Here is a 17,847-nt window from a genome sequence, read left to right as displayed (position 1 = left end):
AAGGAAGGAAGGAAGGAAGGAAGGAAGGAAGGAAGGAAGAAAGAAAGAAAGAAAGAAAGAAAGAAAGAAAGAAAGAAAGAAAAAGGAAGGAAGGAAGGAAGGAAGAAAGAAAGAAAGAAAGAAAGAAAGAAAGAAAGAAAGAAAGAAAGAAAGAAAGAAAGAAAAGCTGGGCTTTAGATAATCTTGCCTTTCCAAAGCGACCTTAATTCGTGCACAGGACAGAGAAACAGTCTCCAAGTAACTGTTTCCAGGCCCTTGATAAGAACTGCTGAGACTCAAAGGGCAGCAGTCTGACCAGTGGCCTCAGTGATCTCCCTGGATGTTTCTTAGGTCAGTGCAGGGGCCTTCCTCATCCCAGTGGTCACTCACTCCTGTCCTTTAGATAGCCTCTGCCTGACCCAGCTTCAGCACCCGCTTCCTTTCGAACAAAGCCACATCATTTTGCAAGCACACAGCAGTGGTCAGTGGTCTCGCTCCTCGTAAGGCTGCTTTCCGAGATGAGTCTATTGAAAACCAGGCTCGGAAAAGAATGACCGCAAATAAATGCGGTCAGGATCCCTGGGCGGGTAGGTCTGTTACCTGAGGAGAGTTGATCAACTCCTGTGAACTGCACAGGATGGAAGCTTGCGCCCCCTTAGCTCTGCTCTTGGTGGTCTTGTGTACAGGATTTCCATTTTTCTCTTTCACTGGAATGTGGCTTGGGGTTGTGAAAAGGGCTCGATACTCTTACAGGCTCAGTTTGCTCCCCAGTTCAGTCAATACTGACAATTTACGTCATCTCTTTGAGCACAAGCTTTCCTTAACAAAAAAATAATGATAGTGCCGTAACTTACCCCCCCCCCCAAAAAATGCCATAGGGATGGATCAAGGTAAGATAGGGCAGAAATGGGCTTGGAAATGTACATCTAAGACAAATACCCCAGTTTTAAGTTCTGAGACTTTGTCCCCTACCTTCTTTATAGATATGGACATAGTCCTGTTTCTCTGGAGAACACTGAATTTACTAAACAAGGCGGTTTCTTCCTAATACATAGGCTGCCACCAATTTCTCCCCTCACTGCTACTCATAAATATATTTTCTTTAAATTTTCAGAATTTTAAAGATGGAGAATCAATAAAATTTTGTTCTTTTTCCAAATATTCTACAACACTGCTTCTGTTTGTACAGGACTCTATAAACTTAACCATTAATCTTAAGCTTGAACTACGATATTATTTTTAAATACAATTTGTTTTAAAAATTCTCCAAAGGTATCTAACAGTTGTCCAGACCCTAATTGGAATCATGCATTCCTTGACTGAGGGCAGCCCCCTGCTGAAGTCTCTTTGGACACTTAGACAGCCCTGGGAAATGGAGGGTTCATGTCCACATGTGCGTCCACTACACCACAGCCACACAGGTTGAGTCTCGGTTACTGGAACACAATCTATACACGCTTCCTCTCATGCCAAGATGATAAGCCACATACCTAAAGACAGAGTGTGGCTTCATGTGGAGACAATATTTTAGGTGTGAGAACCTTTGGCTGAAGGACTGGGGGTGTAGAACAGTGGTAGTGTTTCTCTAGCGCACAAGCCCTGGATTTGACCTCCAGCGCTGCGAAAGTAACAAACTTTTTAGGCCTTTGGCTGACTAGCATGAAACAGTGTGGGAAACTTGAAGCCCTAGATTGTTTTCCCTGCCAGTGGTTTCCTGGCGTTGCTAAACTCATGGAGGAGTAAAAAGGGCTCATCCTTGGTGGAGGCAGGGATTAGCTACCAGACCCGATATTACCTCAACCACAAAGGAAGCGCCTCGCCTTTCCTGACTTGTGAGATAACCTTCACATGTCTTTTGTTCTCAGAAAAGGAACATAAAGACTTTTCTGAATTAGAAAGTAGGTGTTCCCTACCAGATGGGTGCTGCTGTGTAATGAAGCATTTGACAGGATTGTCAGGTCCCTGACTTTTAACGATCCTGTTTAAGCTATTTCCATGGAAGGGGTGGGGAAGAAGAACAAGGCAAAAAGTATGGCTTGCCATTCTCTTTCATTTCCAAGAAACTGCGAGATGCCTGGTTTCTGCAATTTGTTGATCTCTTTTCCACTTGGATGGGACATTCTCTGCCACGCTGTGGACACTCAGAGAAATTGCAGCTTTCCAAACATTGTCCAGAAGAGGAAGCCCTGGCAAGGCTAGGAAGAGGCTGCCCTAAATATACCTAGTCCTTTGCAGTGAAGGGCTGGGTCTATCCTTGCAGAGAAGCACAGAAGAAGAAGAAAAGGATTAGATTAGAAGTTTCCCTCTTCCCTGTTACTCTACCATGTTTTAGGTCATCTGCATGAAGCGAAACGTTAACTCGGGAAGCAGCTAGCCCAGCTTACGTAATGCTGGTATTTGCAATGCTTCTGTCCTTGAAGTTGACAGGGCAGAGTAAATTCTTCATACCATGCCTCCTTAGCTTTTCTTAGGTAAACAGAAAGACCCTGAAAGCTTGGGACACGAAGGTACAAACCTGGCTTTGCATGTCATTTTCTAAGAGGTCTGCGCCAACCAGCTTACAGCTTCTCAGAGCTTCAGTTCCCAGTCAACTCCACATCACACTGCAGCAAGTGCCCATGGGTATCTGCACGGTAGTCAGTCTTCTTGTCTGCAAAGTGCAGTTAATAACCTGCCCTGCCCTGTGGGAAGCTTGGAGAACTAAATGTATTATATCACAGACGTCTCTCAGAACTGATTCATATGTGAAATGAATCATGTCCTGAAGTTCTCTGGACCTTCTGGAGATATCCAGTAAGTGAGACCAGTCATGTGTGTAGTGGGCCAAGGGTATTAATTTCATCATCTGATTCTAAGCAGCCCAAACTATGTCACTTCCACAGAAATTTGATATGAATCATGAATCACATGCTGGGGCGTACCTGTAACCCCAGCATTTATGCAGGAGGCTGAAACAGTAGGATTATAAAGTCAAAGTTAGATCACAACTACACAGTGCTCTTCAGAAGATGTCTCAAAAGCAAATCAAAGCAAATGAAGCACACTGAACACCAAAGAGGGGTGAAGTTAACTTAAACATACAGGTCAGTGAGATGGCTCAGCAGGGTAAGGAGCCTGCTGCTGAGTTTGATTCCTGGGACCCATACACATGACCTCCTCCCACATAAATAAACGCTTAAGAATAAATTCGACATGGCAAGTGAAGAGACGCTGGGCGTCGTGCCTCCCCTGTGGCCACTCTGACCCTCAGGCAAGCAAGGAGGCCTCTGGGTGGCTCGCAGGTTCTTCCGAAAACTGTCTGAATGGTTTGATTAATTCATCCAGCCAGGGGGAACAGAGATGGAGTCTGCACGGTAGAGGGATAATCTTAGCAGTATTCTATTTTTGTATGACCCACATCAGATCACCAGGCACAATACCCCAGACTTAGAAACAGCTTAGTAAATGCCCACTGAGCAGGATTTGTATGCCAAAAAGGGCATTTGGAACTAGTGACAAATGTCCCACAGGGTTCTGAAAGACCAACCATGCGGAACAGCAGATGGCGAGTCATCAAGTTAAAAGTTGCTGTCCTCCAGCAAGTGGCCTGCCGTGTGCTAGGCTGACCTGAACAACTTTGCCTCTTTTATTTCAGGAACTCCACCTTCCAAAGAAACTCCTGCTGGGAACTACCCATTCATAGTGACCTCCGATGATGGCCGGAAGGTTCCCGTGGTCCAGGCCTACGCTTTTGGCAAATACCTAGGCTATCTGAAGGTGGAGTTTGATAACAAAGGAAATGTCATCAGTTCACACGGAAACCCCATTCTTCTGAACAGCGGCATCCCTGAAGGTGAGATCTGGGGAGAGTCTACCAAACGGCAAGTTATGTGGCTAGATCTTCAATCCCCTTCTTCCTCTTGCTTTGTCTCAGGAAATGCCTGTAATACTTGTGAAGAGTTTAGCTTCTCCATTGTGTTTACTCTCTTTTTTTTTAATTTTAAATTTATTTATTTATTAAGGATTTCTGCCTCCTTCCCGCCACCGCCTCCCATTTCCCTCCCCCTCCCCCGATCAAGTCCCCCTCCCTCATCAGCTCCAAGAGCAATCAGGGTTCCCTGACCTATGGGAAGTCCAAGGACCGCCCACCTCCATCCAGGTGTGTTTACTCTTTTTATTCATAAGGAAATTTCAAATTCCCAACGTCCAAATCCTCACTTGCTTTTCCGAGTCTGCTCTGTGTACCACTGCTCTCTCTGCTTTTCAAAAGCTTTATCTGGGGAGGCAAAAGTCACTGTTAGCTCCTGTCTAGAGAGGAGTAGGAGAGCGAAAAAAGCAGTTCAAATAGGACAGAGTAGCTCCCTAACAAGAGGCAGTGATAGTGTGGTGTGGGCCTCAGCTTCTTCTTCATTCATGAAACAAGGAAATACCTCTTGCTGTTGTTGTTTTGAGAAGAGCTTCTCCATATATAGCCTGGGCTGGGGTTATATTGTATAGCAGCATGTCTGGCTTTGAGACTCAGAATAAAAGCATCATTGTGCCATCCATTTTCACATACATGGTCTTTGTGAGCATCATGTTGTGATTCTACCAGCCCTTTTATGTTCGCTATTATCAGCTCACAAGGATGGGCAAGGAGGTTCCACTGTACCCAGCAGAGTCTGTGGTCCGTCACAACATAAGCAGCTAGCAAGAAAGCAAGCTAGGAACCATACCCTCAGCAGATCCTCTGTACTTGCCCAACATTTCAACTCATGACACTACCATGGTGTCATCCTAGGTGGGCTGACAGTACTCACCCAGATGTTGAGTGGATGCTGAGATGCTCAAAGGCATCCTTGAGGTAAGAAATATCCAGGTATTAATGTCAGAAAATGAAATTCCCTAAGGAACTTCATAGTCCAAACCAAAATGTACAAATGTACTAATGCATACTCTCAGCAGGGAAGCCTGACAATGCTTGATTTCTCTAGAATTTACCCACTAGAAGATCTGCTTTAATGACAGGGCTTTCCTTTCGTTTGCACCTTTCTGATGGTCCTTCCTTTCTGTCCTTTTAGATCCAGTCATCAAAGCTGACATTAACCACTGGAGGGTAAAGTTAGATAATTATTCTACCCAGGAACTAGGGCGAACAATCGTCTACCTGGATGGTTCCACTCAGACATGCCGGTTCAGAGAATGCAACATGGGCAACCTGATCTGTGATGCTATGGTGAGCTGTCGGCAGGGGCAGAGTACCTGCATCTAGGGAGGGAAGAAAGGAAGATGGAGAGTCGAGGCAACAAGGGACAAAGTGATGGCTGCAGAATTAAGGATTCTGATATACTTAGTACCCAGACGGAAGTTTGAAGCATGACTGGTTCATACTGATTACCTTGGCGAGGAGGCTCAGAGAGATTAGGAGACATCTCATTGCTTTACAAGAACTAAAACCTTTAAAAGCATGTCTTTCCTAGATGTCTAAATTTGAAGTGTTTCTTTCTGTAAGATGATCTTACAGATCATGACAGGAACCCACCCACCCCTCTGCTGCTGCCAGATGTTACATAGTAGATCAAGCACATCTGCTTGGACCTGACTTGGCAGGACAGTTTTCCCTGATTTGTCTTCTTGGCTATAAAGAACATGGGCCTCGTATAACTTGCATGTCTTTCCCAAGCACAGAATGACATACATAATTATAATAAGTCTCAAGCTAGAGCAAGGTCATTCATGAAGAGCATTTTTTTTCTGGAGCCAATTGGCCAACATGGCTTTGTGGGGCTGTGCTGAGCAAAGGCCTCTATGTTGGACTGTTGTTCCCATGGTCTCACCCATGGTGGGTGTGTGTGTGGGGGGGGGCTAGTGTCAGTATCCTGCTGGTGTAGCTTTCTGGGATACAACCACACTCCACAAACTCTGGCCGAGTGAGTGACAGCACAAACGCCCTCCAAGAGAGGTTCAGGCTTGTTACTGAGCACCATGAAATCAGTATGGAAAACAAATAGACAGAAATATCTTCAAAGAAACACTCCAGGATGCTACCAGCACTTAACCTTTCTGTCAAAGAGGCTGGGGTAAATCTAACTTTACTTTTGTGCTTATTTTAAACATTAGAAAGCACACATTTTGAGGCAGGAGAGTTGGTTCAGAGCTTGACATTACTTGGACCTGGGTACAATTCCAAGCACCCACACAGTTGCTCACAACCATCTGTAACCTCAGTCCCAGGGAATCTGATGCCCTCTTCTGACCTCCAAAGGCACACATGTGGTACACATCACATGCATGCAGGTAAAAGACTTATACACTTAAAATATAAAAAAATTAATTTTAAAAATAACTGGTTTAAGGCCATATATGGTGGTGTATGCTTTTAATCCCAACATTTGGGAGGCAGAAGCAGGTGGATTTCTCCAAGTTTGAGGCTAGCCTGGTTTATATAGCAAGTCCTAGAATAGCAAGAACTACATAAATAGACCCTGCCTCAAAACAAATAGACAAAAGCATGCATTTGCCTGCTTAACTGAATGTGTGTTTTGTAAAAGTAAAGTAAAAATGAACCTGATTTTCCCCAGCTTCAGGAGGCCATTCCTGTGCCTCCAAGATTGCCAATATGGGGGAACTGTATGGTATAAGGTAGGTGATGGGCAGGCTGGAAGGTCCTGCTGCCCTGGAAGAGCAGCTCCACAGACCAGTCCATCCTGGAGCAGTTGACACCGGCTAGGCCCCCTAGCCTGGGGGATAGGTTTGAAGAGTAAGTAAAGAGCCCCCTGTCCTAAGAGTGTGACACAGGCCTGGTCACAATATACTTCTGCTTCCGACTGATTGGAGACTAATAGAAGATAGACTAATAATTGTTTTTGGTTAATAATGTATACAATTTGTTTTACTTACAGTTGGGAAACTTCTGGGGAAATGGGAGCGAGGGATGAATACTTTGTTCTCTGTAGAGATAACCGGATTCCTGGAACTGATACCAAGAAAGAAGACCCAAAGTAACTAAATTTCTGCTCCTATTGCAGATTAACAACAACCTCAGACACCCGGATGAAATGTTCTGGAACCATGTGTCCATGTGCATTTTAAATGGAGGTGGCATCCGGTCCCCCATTGAAGAGAAGAACAATGGTATGCACCTAGGTCCAGTTTCCTTAGCTGTCCATGTTGTCCCTTCGTTCCGCCGGTCCTTTAAGTTTGTGTTAGCTGCCATTCAAGCCCAGTGCTTCGACAAAAGGACACACATGCTTTCTCAAATGTCTTCACATAAATGCTAAACCTAAGGCTGGTCTAAATCTAATAACTGTTGCTGTTTTATTAAAAGTATTGAACATTTTTTTTTTCGAGACAGGGTTTCTCTGTGGCTTTGGAGCCTGTCCTGGAACTAGCTCTGTAGACCAGGCTGGTCTCGAACTCACAGAGATCTGCCTGCCTCTGCCTCCCGAGTGCTGGGATTAAAGGCTTGCGCCACCATCGCCTGGCTATTGAACATTTTTTTACATTTGAAAACAGAAAGACTAACTCATTAACCTTCTATGCTGGAAGTCATCTCAAAGACACACTTCCCATATTCACAGATACCCACGGTCCTATCATACATGAAAACAAACCCACTAGACAGTGCTTAAGGCTCTGTTGCAGTCCTCATGGATGTACTGTCAAACCCCATCACTAGAAGGCCCCAGGCTCATTTCCGACAATAGGGCAGGTGGCTAGAACACACTGCCTGTGTAGAACTGAACAATGTTTAACCAGCTACTGAAGAAGATCCAGCCCAAGCCAGGAGATCCAAGGCTGAGAACAATGGACTTGGTCCTTTGCAAACTCAACCGCCTTGCCCAATGGTGGACAACAGAGCAGAGCCTTCCAGTGCGCTCCCTCCCAAAGTTAAACACAGTGGCTGTGACACCCCCTCCCTTTATTTGCTCAACTCAAGGGAGGTGGTCTCTGGGGAAACAGGTTCTTAAGCTCTTTTTCTTTCCTGATGCATCTATAACTGCCTAAGGCACAATCACCTGGGAGAACCTGGCTGCTGTGCTGCCCTTTGGAGGAACATTTGACCTGGTCCAAATAAAAGGTTCCACCCTGAAGAAGGCTTTTGAACACAGCGTGCATCGCTACGGCCAGTCCACTGGGGAGTTCCTGCAAGTGGGTGGTAAGTGGCACATCCTGCCGAACATGATGTCCGGTGACATGGGCTTTCCTGGTTGGTTGTGACTGAGCTTACTAGGGTCTTCTCACAGCCAAACCCACCTTTCGATGACTATGGACTCCTGGAGCCATTGAGGCGAGGTGAAGGCCAAGGGTTCAAGCCCTTGGCAATGAGTAGTTTTTGCCAACCATGATCTGGACTTTGGAAAGGCATCCATGGGAGCTGACCTCCTGAACACTCGTCAGATCAGCTGGCATGAGGTCTTTCTGTTGGACTCTTTCTAGTAGGGTGCAGGTAATATTCTTAAGCAAAAACAAAGCTCTCCATTATTGTTAGCTGTCCGGGACTATATTAGGGTTCAAAGGAACTAAGGTAGAGCAAAGACACAGTCTACTCTAATCCTGCTTGGGGGGGCGGGGCAGGGAGAGGCATGTCACCAACCCCAGACCTGCTTTCTCTTTGACTGCAGGGAACAATGGAAATGAATGTTCCTCATACTGCTAAAGGCTTCTTTCTTCATTGACGGTGGGTGTGGGGAATGCTGGAGATTAAACACATGCAAGGCAAACATTTTCTAGTTTATTTTATTTTGTGCTGTTGGGAATTGAACCTGAGGCCTCATGCATGCTGGGAAAATGCACTGCTATCTATGTCCCAGCTCCTAAAGGATTCTGAAATGCTTTTCTGGGGTTGGAGAGATGGCTGCTCTTCCAGGGTCCTGAGATCAATTCCCAGCATTGGTGGCTCACAACCATCTGTATTGAGATCTGGTGCCCTCTTCTGGCGTGTGGGCATATATGGAGGCAGAATGTTGTATACATAATAAATAAATAAATAAAATGCTTTTCTTAGTAACCAATTCCACAATTCAGAGTTAATTTTTAAAGTAGTAATCTTATTTTACTCTAAAATAATTTTCTGGCCTTATCTTCTCATTTTTATTCATCTTGCTTGTTCATGTTAAGACAGGATCTTATGTAGCACAGAATGACTTTAAAGTATATAGCCAGGCCTGGAGGGATGGCTCAGCCGTTAAAGGCTGGGCTCACAACCAAAATTATAAAGTATATAGCCAAAGTTGGTCTTTAAATCCTGATCCTCCGGTAATGGTGGAATTACAGTTATGTCCCACTGTGCCTGGCTTCATGTTGGCTGCCTTTTTTGCTTGTTTTGTTTATTTTTTTATTTTTGACAGAGTCTCAATATGTTCTTTAAGATAGACTCAAACTACTTAGCTCAGCCTGACTTCCTGACTTCAAATGTGTGGTAGTGACACTCCTGTTTCGGGCCCTCCACAGGCTGGGAGTTCCAAGAATGTACGCCCACACCCAGCTTCATTTTCATTTTATTCCTGGAACTGCTTGATGAGTGCTGTTGCCTGGCAGGAGACCCTGGCCTTCTGTCTGTGGGGTAGCCCTGACACAGAACATTTTCCCGGGGCAGAGCCAAGGACCTATGCCGTTCTGATGCTCTAGCAAAGTGCTAAGAATGAGTATTTGTGAAAAATCTCCAAAGCAGAATTACAACATTCGGTCTTCAAAGTTGTTACAGATGCTCCGTTGCATTTCCCAATGATGCACACCTCACTTTCCAAACCCAGTGAGTCATGTTTGGACCAGTGAATTCAAGATTATAAAGAGGAAAAATACTGGGGTTTCTCCCAGCAAAATCACCCTTGCCTTTCTGAGGTCAGTTCTCCTTTGGTGCTCTTCCATCTACTGGAGACCTCAAGGATGAAAGTAACTAAGGGTAGCTACACCACTGCCAACATTACCGATTAAATTTCACTCACATAGGAACTACAGTAGCACAAGCCCAATATCCTAAGTGTAGATCTTGGTCAAAATCCCTTTCATAGGCAAAAAGTCTCTTTGGATTCAGGAAGAAAAAATGGACTCATTTCTCTTCTAGGAATCCATGTGGTGTATGATCTTACCCGAAAACCCTGGGACAGAGTGGTACAATTAGATGTTCTTTGCACCATGTGTCGAGTGCCCAGTTATGAGCCTCTGAAATTGGATAAAGTGTATAAAGTGATCCTCCCGAGCTACCTGGTCAATGGTGGAGATGGATTCCAGATGATAAAAGATGAATTATTAAAGCATGACTCTGGTAAGCATGAGCACCTCTTCCTCTCCTCTGTTCAGCACAACAGAACTGGGCAGAGGGGCAAGAAAAGGGACCTTCTACCTTTGTTGTTGCTCCCTCCTGCTTTGGAGGTTGCTAACAACAGTACAACACTGAGGAGTATTCTGTTCTCCCTTCCCCAGCATACACGTTCACATCTATCTGACCCAAGGGAAGGCTCATAGAGACATAGAGACATACATGGCATGTAGTCATGGCTGGCCTGGAGCTTGCTATGCAGACCAGGCTGGCCTGGTACTCACAGATCCTCCTGCCCAAGGGATGCAATTAAAGTCACGTGCCATCACAACGGCCCAGTATTTTTTGTCTTTACAGTAAACTACAGTATGTTAACATTGCTAGGTATTAAATAGCTTCAATGAATACATCCACATGGAGAATTGAAATTATAGTAAGATTCTGGGGAGTTGTCATGGGTTTGTCTAAGCAAGTCTTACTTCTCTATCCTCGTCTGGGAAAGAAACCTCCAGTGTACCATCATCAAGTATGTGGAGATGGTGTCGAGCAGACAGCAGGAGAAAGCCACTTTTATTTCTCAGATAACTCTTGGCCCAGGTCCCCATTGCCTTTGGCTCTAGAGCGGATTGTAGCGGTGATGCCAACAACCTCTTAGAAACCTTGGAGCTAAGACAACTGCACTCCTCTAATTACCCGGTGCTGAAGTTCTCATCTGTAACACGAAAGAGCAGTCAGATTCTTTGCACTTAGAATTACCAGAAGACCAAAGTCTTCTGAGGTGCTTTATCCTGAAATGAAAAGGTGTCTTCTCTTTTCAATTTCAAGGGCTTCAGAGACTTTATTTTTCTTCTTGCTGCTAACAGGTCATTTTTCTAGAGTTAAAATAACGTATGTGCTTTTTTTCCCCAGGTGACCAAGATATCAGCGTGGTTTCTGAATATATCTCAAAAATGAAAGTAGTTTACCCGGCAGTTGAAGGGCGGATCAAGTTCTCTGCAGGAAGCCTTTACCAGGGAAGCTTTCCTTTAGTACTTCTTTCGTTTTGCGCAGCAATCCTTGCTTTGTACCAGTAACGGAAAGCTCCTTGTCCTTGATATCAAACTACATTTTTCTTCCAGTGATATTCAAATCTGGCTCTTACCATCCTCAAGGCTCCTAGCTGACCCTCAGCACTTTGCTAGGAAGAGACTATAACTATGGCATCACTTGTCAAGGCCAGCAACTCAGTGAGCAGATAGAAAGTCAAAGTGAAGCAACTGGGTCCTTTTTGGGAGTGGGGGAAGAAAACAACTAGATGTAATTTACATATCCACATAACGCATTGTGTTATCTTTGAACCACAAAAATAATTCTCCACTTTCTATTTATTTATAATCCATCAAACAACTGATGTTTACATAGAACTTTGTCATTGCCAGCTGTGGTGGCCCATGCCTGTAGTCACAGCACTTGGGAGGGAGAAGAGGATGGGGCTGCCAAGTTCCAGGCCAGCCTAACCTCCACAGAGTTTCAGGCCAGTCAGTTAGGAGGCAAGGCTCTCACAAACAGAAAACATTATAATTTACATGGAGATTTTTGTAGATAAGCAAATGTTGTTTCCTTTGATATGTAAGCAGGAAGGGTTGGTGCATTCAAGGCTATGTATCCCCCAAATGATGTATCTAAAACCTGTACCTAGGTCTTTTGACCTCAAAGTCAATACTCTCTCCTACATCAAGACTCCTCTCTTCCTGGCAATGGCCCCAGATGACAAATCTCTGGTTTATTTCTGCCCGCCACACTATCCTTTCTTTCGGGTTCCTATTGTCTACAAATTTTGAAAGACTGGACACTGGACAGGATCCTGTCTCACAACACCAATGTGCCTTTGACAAGTCACTGTATAAAGCAAGTAACAGGTTAGTTCAGGGACTGTAAAAGGCAGTCAGTCAAGGGGTAGGAGAGAAAGGGAGGGGAGGACATGAGCAGGACTGGTGCATTACAGAAGAGAGGATGGGCATTTGGATGTGTTTCATAAACACTGACAACGGAGCAGAAGCCCTGCCTCTCTCTCCTTCCTTCTTCCTCACTTGGAGGTGTCATGAGAGAACTTTCTAAAACAAACTGTAATTTTAAACCTGAACCCATCTTGCCCAAGATGCCAATACAGCTCTCATTCCAGTCATACCAAGTACACCATGGAAAACTCCAGCATTCTGGAAGGCAACAGTGATCTTAAGAAGTGGTACAAACATTTGAAGTCACTGAGACCCAAACCCCAAGCAACCACTATATGGCACACTCAAGTCCAGATACAAGAGTACCAACAGTGAGCCCTAAGGGATGCCAAAGAGATACCCAGACTGATGAAATAATCTATGCCCACAGAACACCTGACTAAGATGGTCCTGTGACCAAGTGAGTATGGCCAGCAATGCATCAGTAATCAAGAAACGGGAGCCTTCGCTTAACCACGAAACAACAGCTAGATGTTTGGACAGGAAACGTTTCCTAGTGTTTACAAATAAGTACTTTTGACACAAAACATTTTAAAATTTCAGTCCTTTTATGAAGTCTGTTGCAATAAAACATTGTCTTCAGCTCTGTGAATGTACAAGTTATAAACAGAAATGTCAAAAAGTATGTAAAAAATAAAGGTGCATTTGAGGTATATGTTTATGTTTGGCCAGTAAATGAGGAAAAATCTTATTACAGCATAATTTTTTAAGTAATATTTTGTAATTTTTCTGAATATGTGTGTGTGTGTATATATATATTTATATATATACATATATATGTTTTGTGCCACAGTGTTGAGAAACGACTTGAACTACTTATTATAAACTCCAAACAATAAAACTGTAGATATACTCCTCTGTCTTTGGTCTTACTTTTCTCAAACCCCCAACACAATACAGCAAAGACAATTTTTCACCAGGATTGCTTCTTTTGGTAAAAAACACTTTGTCATCTGGAAGTCCTCCTCTGTCACTTCAAAATCGAGAAGAAAAATGTATAAAATTTTTAAGCAGGAGAGGAAAGTCTCTCAACTTTTCTTCATCTAGCCTTGCTTCACTCCTCAGTGAAAATCTACGAACCTCTGCATAAAATACTAGAGATGAGGTCATACAAATCTGAGATTCCAGGCATGACTGCAGGTCACAACAAGCAAGGTAGTAAGGTGACCTCATCAGTCACCAGTGCTCTCTGGAGTGACAGCTTAGGTAACAGAAGCAGCTGATTCTGCTCAAGTCTGTCTCTGTCCTGATCAGGAAGACCAGCACCAGTGCTAGAAAGTGAGACCAGCACTCCAGAGCTTCTGTAATATGGTAATACATAAAGTCAGGAATATAGTCTGAATTGTAATTGGAAAAGCAAACCACAGCTGGGCGTGGTGAGCCATACCTTTAATCCCAACACTGGAGAAACAAAGACAGGCAGATCTCTTCTGTACGTTTGAGAGCACATGCTTTGTTGACTCCCGTGGGAGGCCTTCCCCTTTCTGAGGAGTGGGTGGGGTGGTGGAAAGAGAGTGGGGAGGAGAGAACGGTAAGAGGGGAGGGAGGGGAAACTGTGGTTGGTATGTAAAATAAATTTAAAAATTCATAATAAAAAAAAAGTTTGAGGGTAGACTGGTCTCCATAGCAAGTTCCAGACCAACCAGTTACAAAATGAGATCTTGACTCAAAACATCCCCCCAACACACACACAAACACACAAAGCAAAAATTCCCAAACTCAATTCCCCTCTCCCCCACCTTGGGTTTCCAAGACAAGGTTTCTCTGTGTAACTTTCCTGGCTATTCTGGAATTTACTTTGTAGACCAGGCTGGTCTCAAACTCACAGAGCTCTGACTGCCTCCAACTCCTGAGTGCTGAAATTAAAGGCAGGCACTGCCACCACACTCAGCTTCCAAACTCACTTTTTAAAATTATTAACTATTGTGTGTGTGTGGAGAACAGGAGAATACCACAGTGAAGATGGAGGTCAGAGACAACTTTATGGAGTTTGTTCTCATCTTCCATCTTGTTCTATAGTTTCTTTTCTGTTTCTGTGATAGCACTCTGACTGAAAGCAACTCAGGGAAGAGAAGGTTTATTTGGCTTTACATGCCCATCATCGAGGAAAGTCAGGGCAGAAACTGGAGCAGAAACCAGAGGGACACTGCTTGCTGTTCCCTCTCAGAGTCATGTTTAGTTCGCTTTCTTGTACAGCCCAGGGAATAGCACACAGTGGGCTGGGTCCTCCTCAATAGTCAAGTCAACCCACAACACACATGCCCATAGGCCAATCTAACCTACATAATTCCTCAGCTGAGGTTCATATATCAGATGACTGTAGGCTGTTATCAAGTTAACAAAGCTAATGAGGATACACACTCAGGTTGCCTTCACCTTTGCTGAGCATGAGTAAGCCTGACTAACCAAGTTCAGTCTCCAAAATCTATGGTAGAAGAAAACTGACTCCTGAAAGCTGTCTCCTGACATTCATGTACACACTATGGCATGCATCACACAGGCAAATGGTATTACATGAAATATTATTAACTATAAAATTACCATGAGCCCACAAAATTTGCAAAAGACCACTAGTCAATTTATCTTTTTTTATTAAAAAAAGTTTACTTGCCATTTTACATACCAACTCCAGTTCCCCCTCCCCCTGTTCCTCCCTTTCTCCTGTCCCCCATTTCCCCTCATTCCCATTCCCTGTCCACTCCTCAGAGGGTGTAAGGCTTCCTTGGGGAGTCAACAAGGTCTGGCATACCAAATTGAGGCAGAACCAACCCCCACCCTCCCATCCCCATGACAAATCTTGTACCCCTGCGGTACCAGGCACAAAGGATGTTACTGCTGGGGTACAAACAAGAAGCAGAGGGTAAGCAGGGCACAACTCTGTGCTTAGGCTGTCCATCACTGAGTAATGACACAGAAAACTACACTAATTCTAAAAACAGAAATTCAACCTTCTATTGTCCTATGAGGCATTCCCACCCTTACTTTGGTAGATACTGCGCCTCTCCTGGCCCAACTACTAATAGGTAGGACAGCTAATTACAACTCCCTAGGCACAGAAGCAAACATCCAACCTATGTCTGACAATGATGGTGCCATTCATCTTGATTCAAGTTATTGATCCACTGATAAGAATGCTACCGAAACCAAGGCAGTAAGAGACCTATAGTGGCATTTTTTTTTAAGATTTATTCTTCTATTATGTATCTAGTACTCTGCCTGCATATATGCCTGTATGCCATAAGAGGCACCAGATCTCATTATGGATGGTTGTGAGCCGCCATGTGGTTGCTGGGAATTGAACTTAAGACCTCTTAGCCATCTCTCCAGCCAGACATTTTTTTACATGTATGGAAATGCAAAAAAAGCTTTTTCTGCCATCCATACAGTGATTTCACAGTTGTTTGAAACTGTCTTCCACCAAATGAAGGTATTTGAACAATAAACAGTCAACAGGACTGAAGAGAAGACAAAAACCATGTGGCGACCCCATATGAATTAAGGGCTGGCAAACTCATACATAGGTCAGCTTTACCACTACCCCTCTGTGGCTGAATTTCATAAAGATATACTTTGTATTCTCTCTAAACAAAACTGTCAATTTCTGTCATTGCCACCAAAACCAAAACTGGCTCCAATTAGGAGAGACCTTCAGAAAGCTTCCCTGAAGAATTCACCAAGGCCAGCTGGCCTGGGTCTGAAGAAGCATGGGATAAAACCAGACTTGCTGAACATAGCGGACAATGAGGACTACTGAGAACTCAAGAACAATGGCAATGGGTTTTTGATCCTACTGCACATACTGGCTTTGGGGGAGTCTAGGCAGTTTGGATGCTCACCTTACTAAACCTGGATGGAGGTGGGCGGTCCTTGGACTTCCCACAGGTCAGGGAACCCTGATGGCTCTTCAAGCTGATGAGGGAGAAGGACTTGATGGGGAAGGGGGAGGGAAATGGGAGGCGGTGGCGGGGAGGAGGCAGAAATCCTTAATAAATAAATAAATTTAAAAAAAAAAAAGAAAGAAAGTTTCCCTGAAGACATGCATAAGCGGGTGTAGGTGTAGGAGGAGGAGTCAAACAAGCACATTCTATGTTAAGTAAAAACTGTCAAATCCCTCAAGGAAAATAACACATTTCATTCTTATTTATTTATTTATTTATTTATTTATTTATTTATTTATTTATTATGTGTACAATATTTTGTCTGTATGCCTGAAGGCCAGAAGAGGGCGCCAGACCTCTTTACAGATGGTTGTGAGCCACCATGTGGTTGCTGGGAATTGAACTCAGGACCTTTGGAAGAGCAGGCAATGCTCTTAACCACTGAGCCATCTCTCCAGCCTCATTCTTATACTACTAAAATGGAGCAGAAAAGCTAGACAATTAACTAAATTGGTCACACAGTGCTTAGAGCTCATTCCCTTACAGATGAAACTTCAATGTCTCTCATTTTGCCAGGCTTTAAAATCTTGGGCTGGAGAGTTGGCTCAGTGGTTCAAAGCAATGGCTGCTCTTGCAGAGGACTGGGGTTCAATTCCCAGCACCCATATGGTAGCTCACAAGCGCCTAGAATTCCAGTCCCAAGAGGTCCGATGCCCCCTCTAAGCTTCCCAGGCACCAGGCATGTACAAGGTGTACATACACACAAAATAAAATATCTAAAAACATTAATTAAATCTTTCCAAGTGGGGACTCTAGCTATAATATATGTACACAAATATACATGTGGGTACAGAATAACATGTGGAAAAGAGAAAAGGAAAGGCTACGTGTTAGGGAATGAGGACAGACTGTATGCAGGTAATGGAAATGAGTAATGGATGAGGATATAGAAACTTTTTCATATCTGGTGGTAAGTGCAGGAAGATATATTCGATAGTGAAAGTATAAGATCCAATGTGAAGTTCCACAGCCACTGCTCCCAACGTCTACTAACTGTATACAAGTTCACTGAGCTGAACAGTTTTGGGATTTGATTAATTCCAGTGTGTATTTTTCTATTTATACCATTTTTTAAAATAATTTTAAACAGCTTTTTAAATTAAAGCCGTTAAAATATGATGGCACATGCCTATTAATCCCAGCATTCAGGAGGTTGAGGGAGGAAGATCAAGAATTCAAGGCCAATCCTGGGCTACGTAGCAGGTTCTAGTCTAGCCTAGACTACATAATGAAAATCTGTCTCAAAACCCAAAACATAAAATATCTGAATAAAGTAGCTTGGCAGCCTCTGCCTTGCTGGTGAGCTGTTGGGACTTGCCTCCATGTCCAAGCTGACATACATTTCTGCAAGCTGAATTGTGCCGTAACATTTATATTGAGATCAGAGGACATCCAGGAGGAATCTATTCTCTTCTTCCAACACCTCAAGTCGCCAGGCTTATCAGCAAGTGACTTTACTTGCAGAGTACTCTTCTCAGGCCCTCCTTTACTTTTCATGAAAGCATCAATCCTGTTGCAGTAGGGCCCCACCCAACTGACTCTTTTAACCTAAATTGCCTTCTGAAAGGCTCTGTCTCCAAATAAAGTCACTGCAGGATTTGTGGTTTTAACATAGGAATTTGGGAAAGATATAATTCAGACCATAACAAGGAGAGAGCCCTACTTACAGAAAATGTGATACTCAGACAAAGTTAAGTAAGTAATTCATATTATA

General features: G+C 43.7%; 1 protein-coding gene across 1 annotated transcript in view; it reads left to right on the top strand.

Moving 5' to 3' along the window:
* Nt5e (5'-nucleotidase ecto) overlaps positions 1-13,033 on the top strand; it is a 53,493-nt gene extending 40,460 nt beyond the window's left edge. The window contains exons 4-9 of the mRNA XM_005347533.3: positions 3,614-3,811; positions 5,019-5,173; positions 6,966-7,071; positions 7,946-8,095; positions 10,004-10,204; positions 11,108-13,033. Coding sequence (XP_005347590.1) covers positions 3,614-3,811; positions 5,019-5,173; positions 6,966-7,071; positions 7,946-8,095; positions 10,004-10,204; positions 11,108-11,271 — 974 coding nt within the window. The 3' untranslated portion in view covers positions 11,272-13,033. The remainder of the gene's footprint in view (positions 1-3,613; positions 3,812-5,018; positions 5,174-6,965; positions 7,072-7,945; positions 8,096-10,003; positions 10,205-11,107) is intronic.
* Positions 13,034-17,847: the final 4,814 nt, after the last annotated feature.

Source organism: Microtus ochrogaster, chromosome 5 (assembly GCF_000317375.1).
Source record: "Microtus ochrogaster isolate Prairie Vole_2 chromosome 5, MicOch1.0, whole genome shotgun sequence".
NCBI classification, from domain to species: Eukaryota; Metazoa; Chordata; class Mammalia; order Rodentia; family Cricetidae; genus Microtus; species Microtus ochrogaster.
The sequence above is the reverse complement of the archived record's forward strand: the minus strand, read 5'-3'. Positions and strand labels throughout refer to the sequence as shown.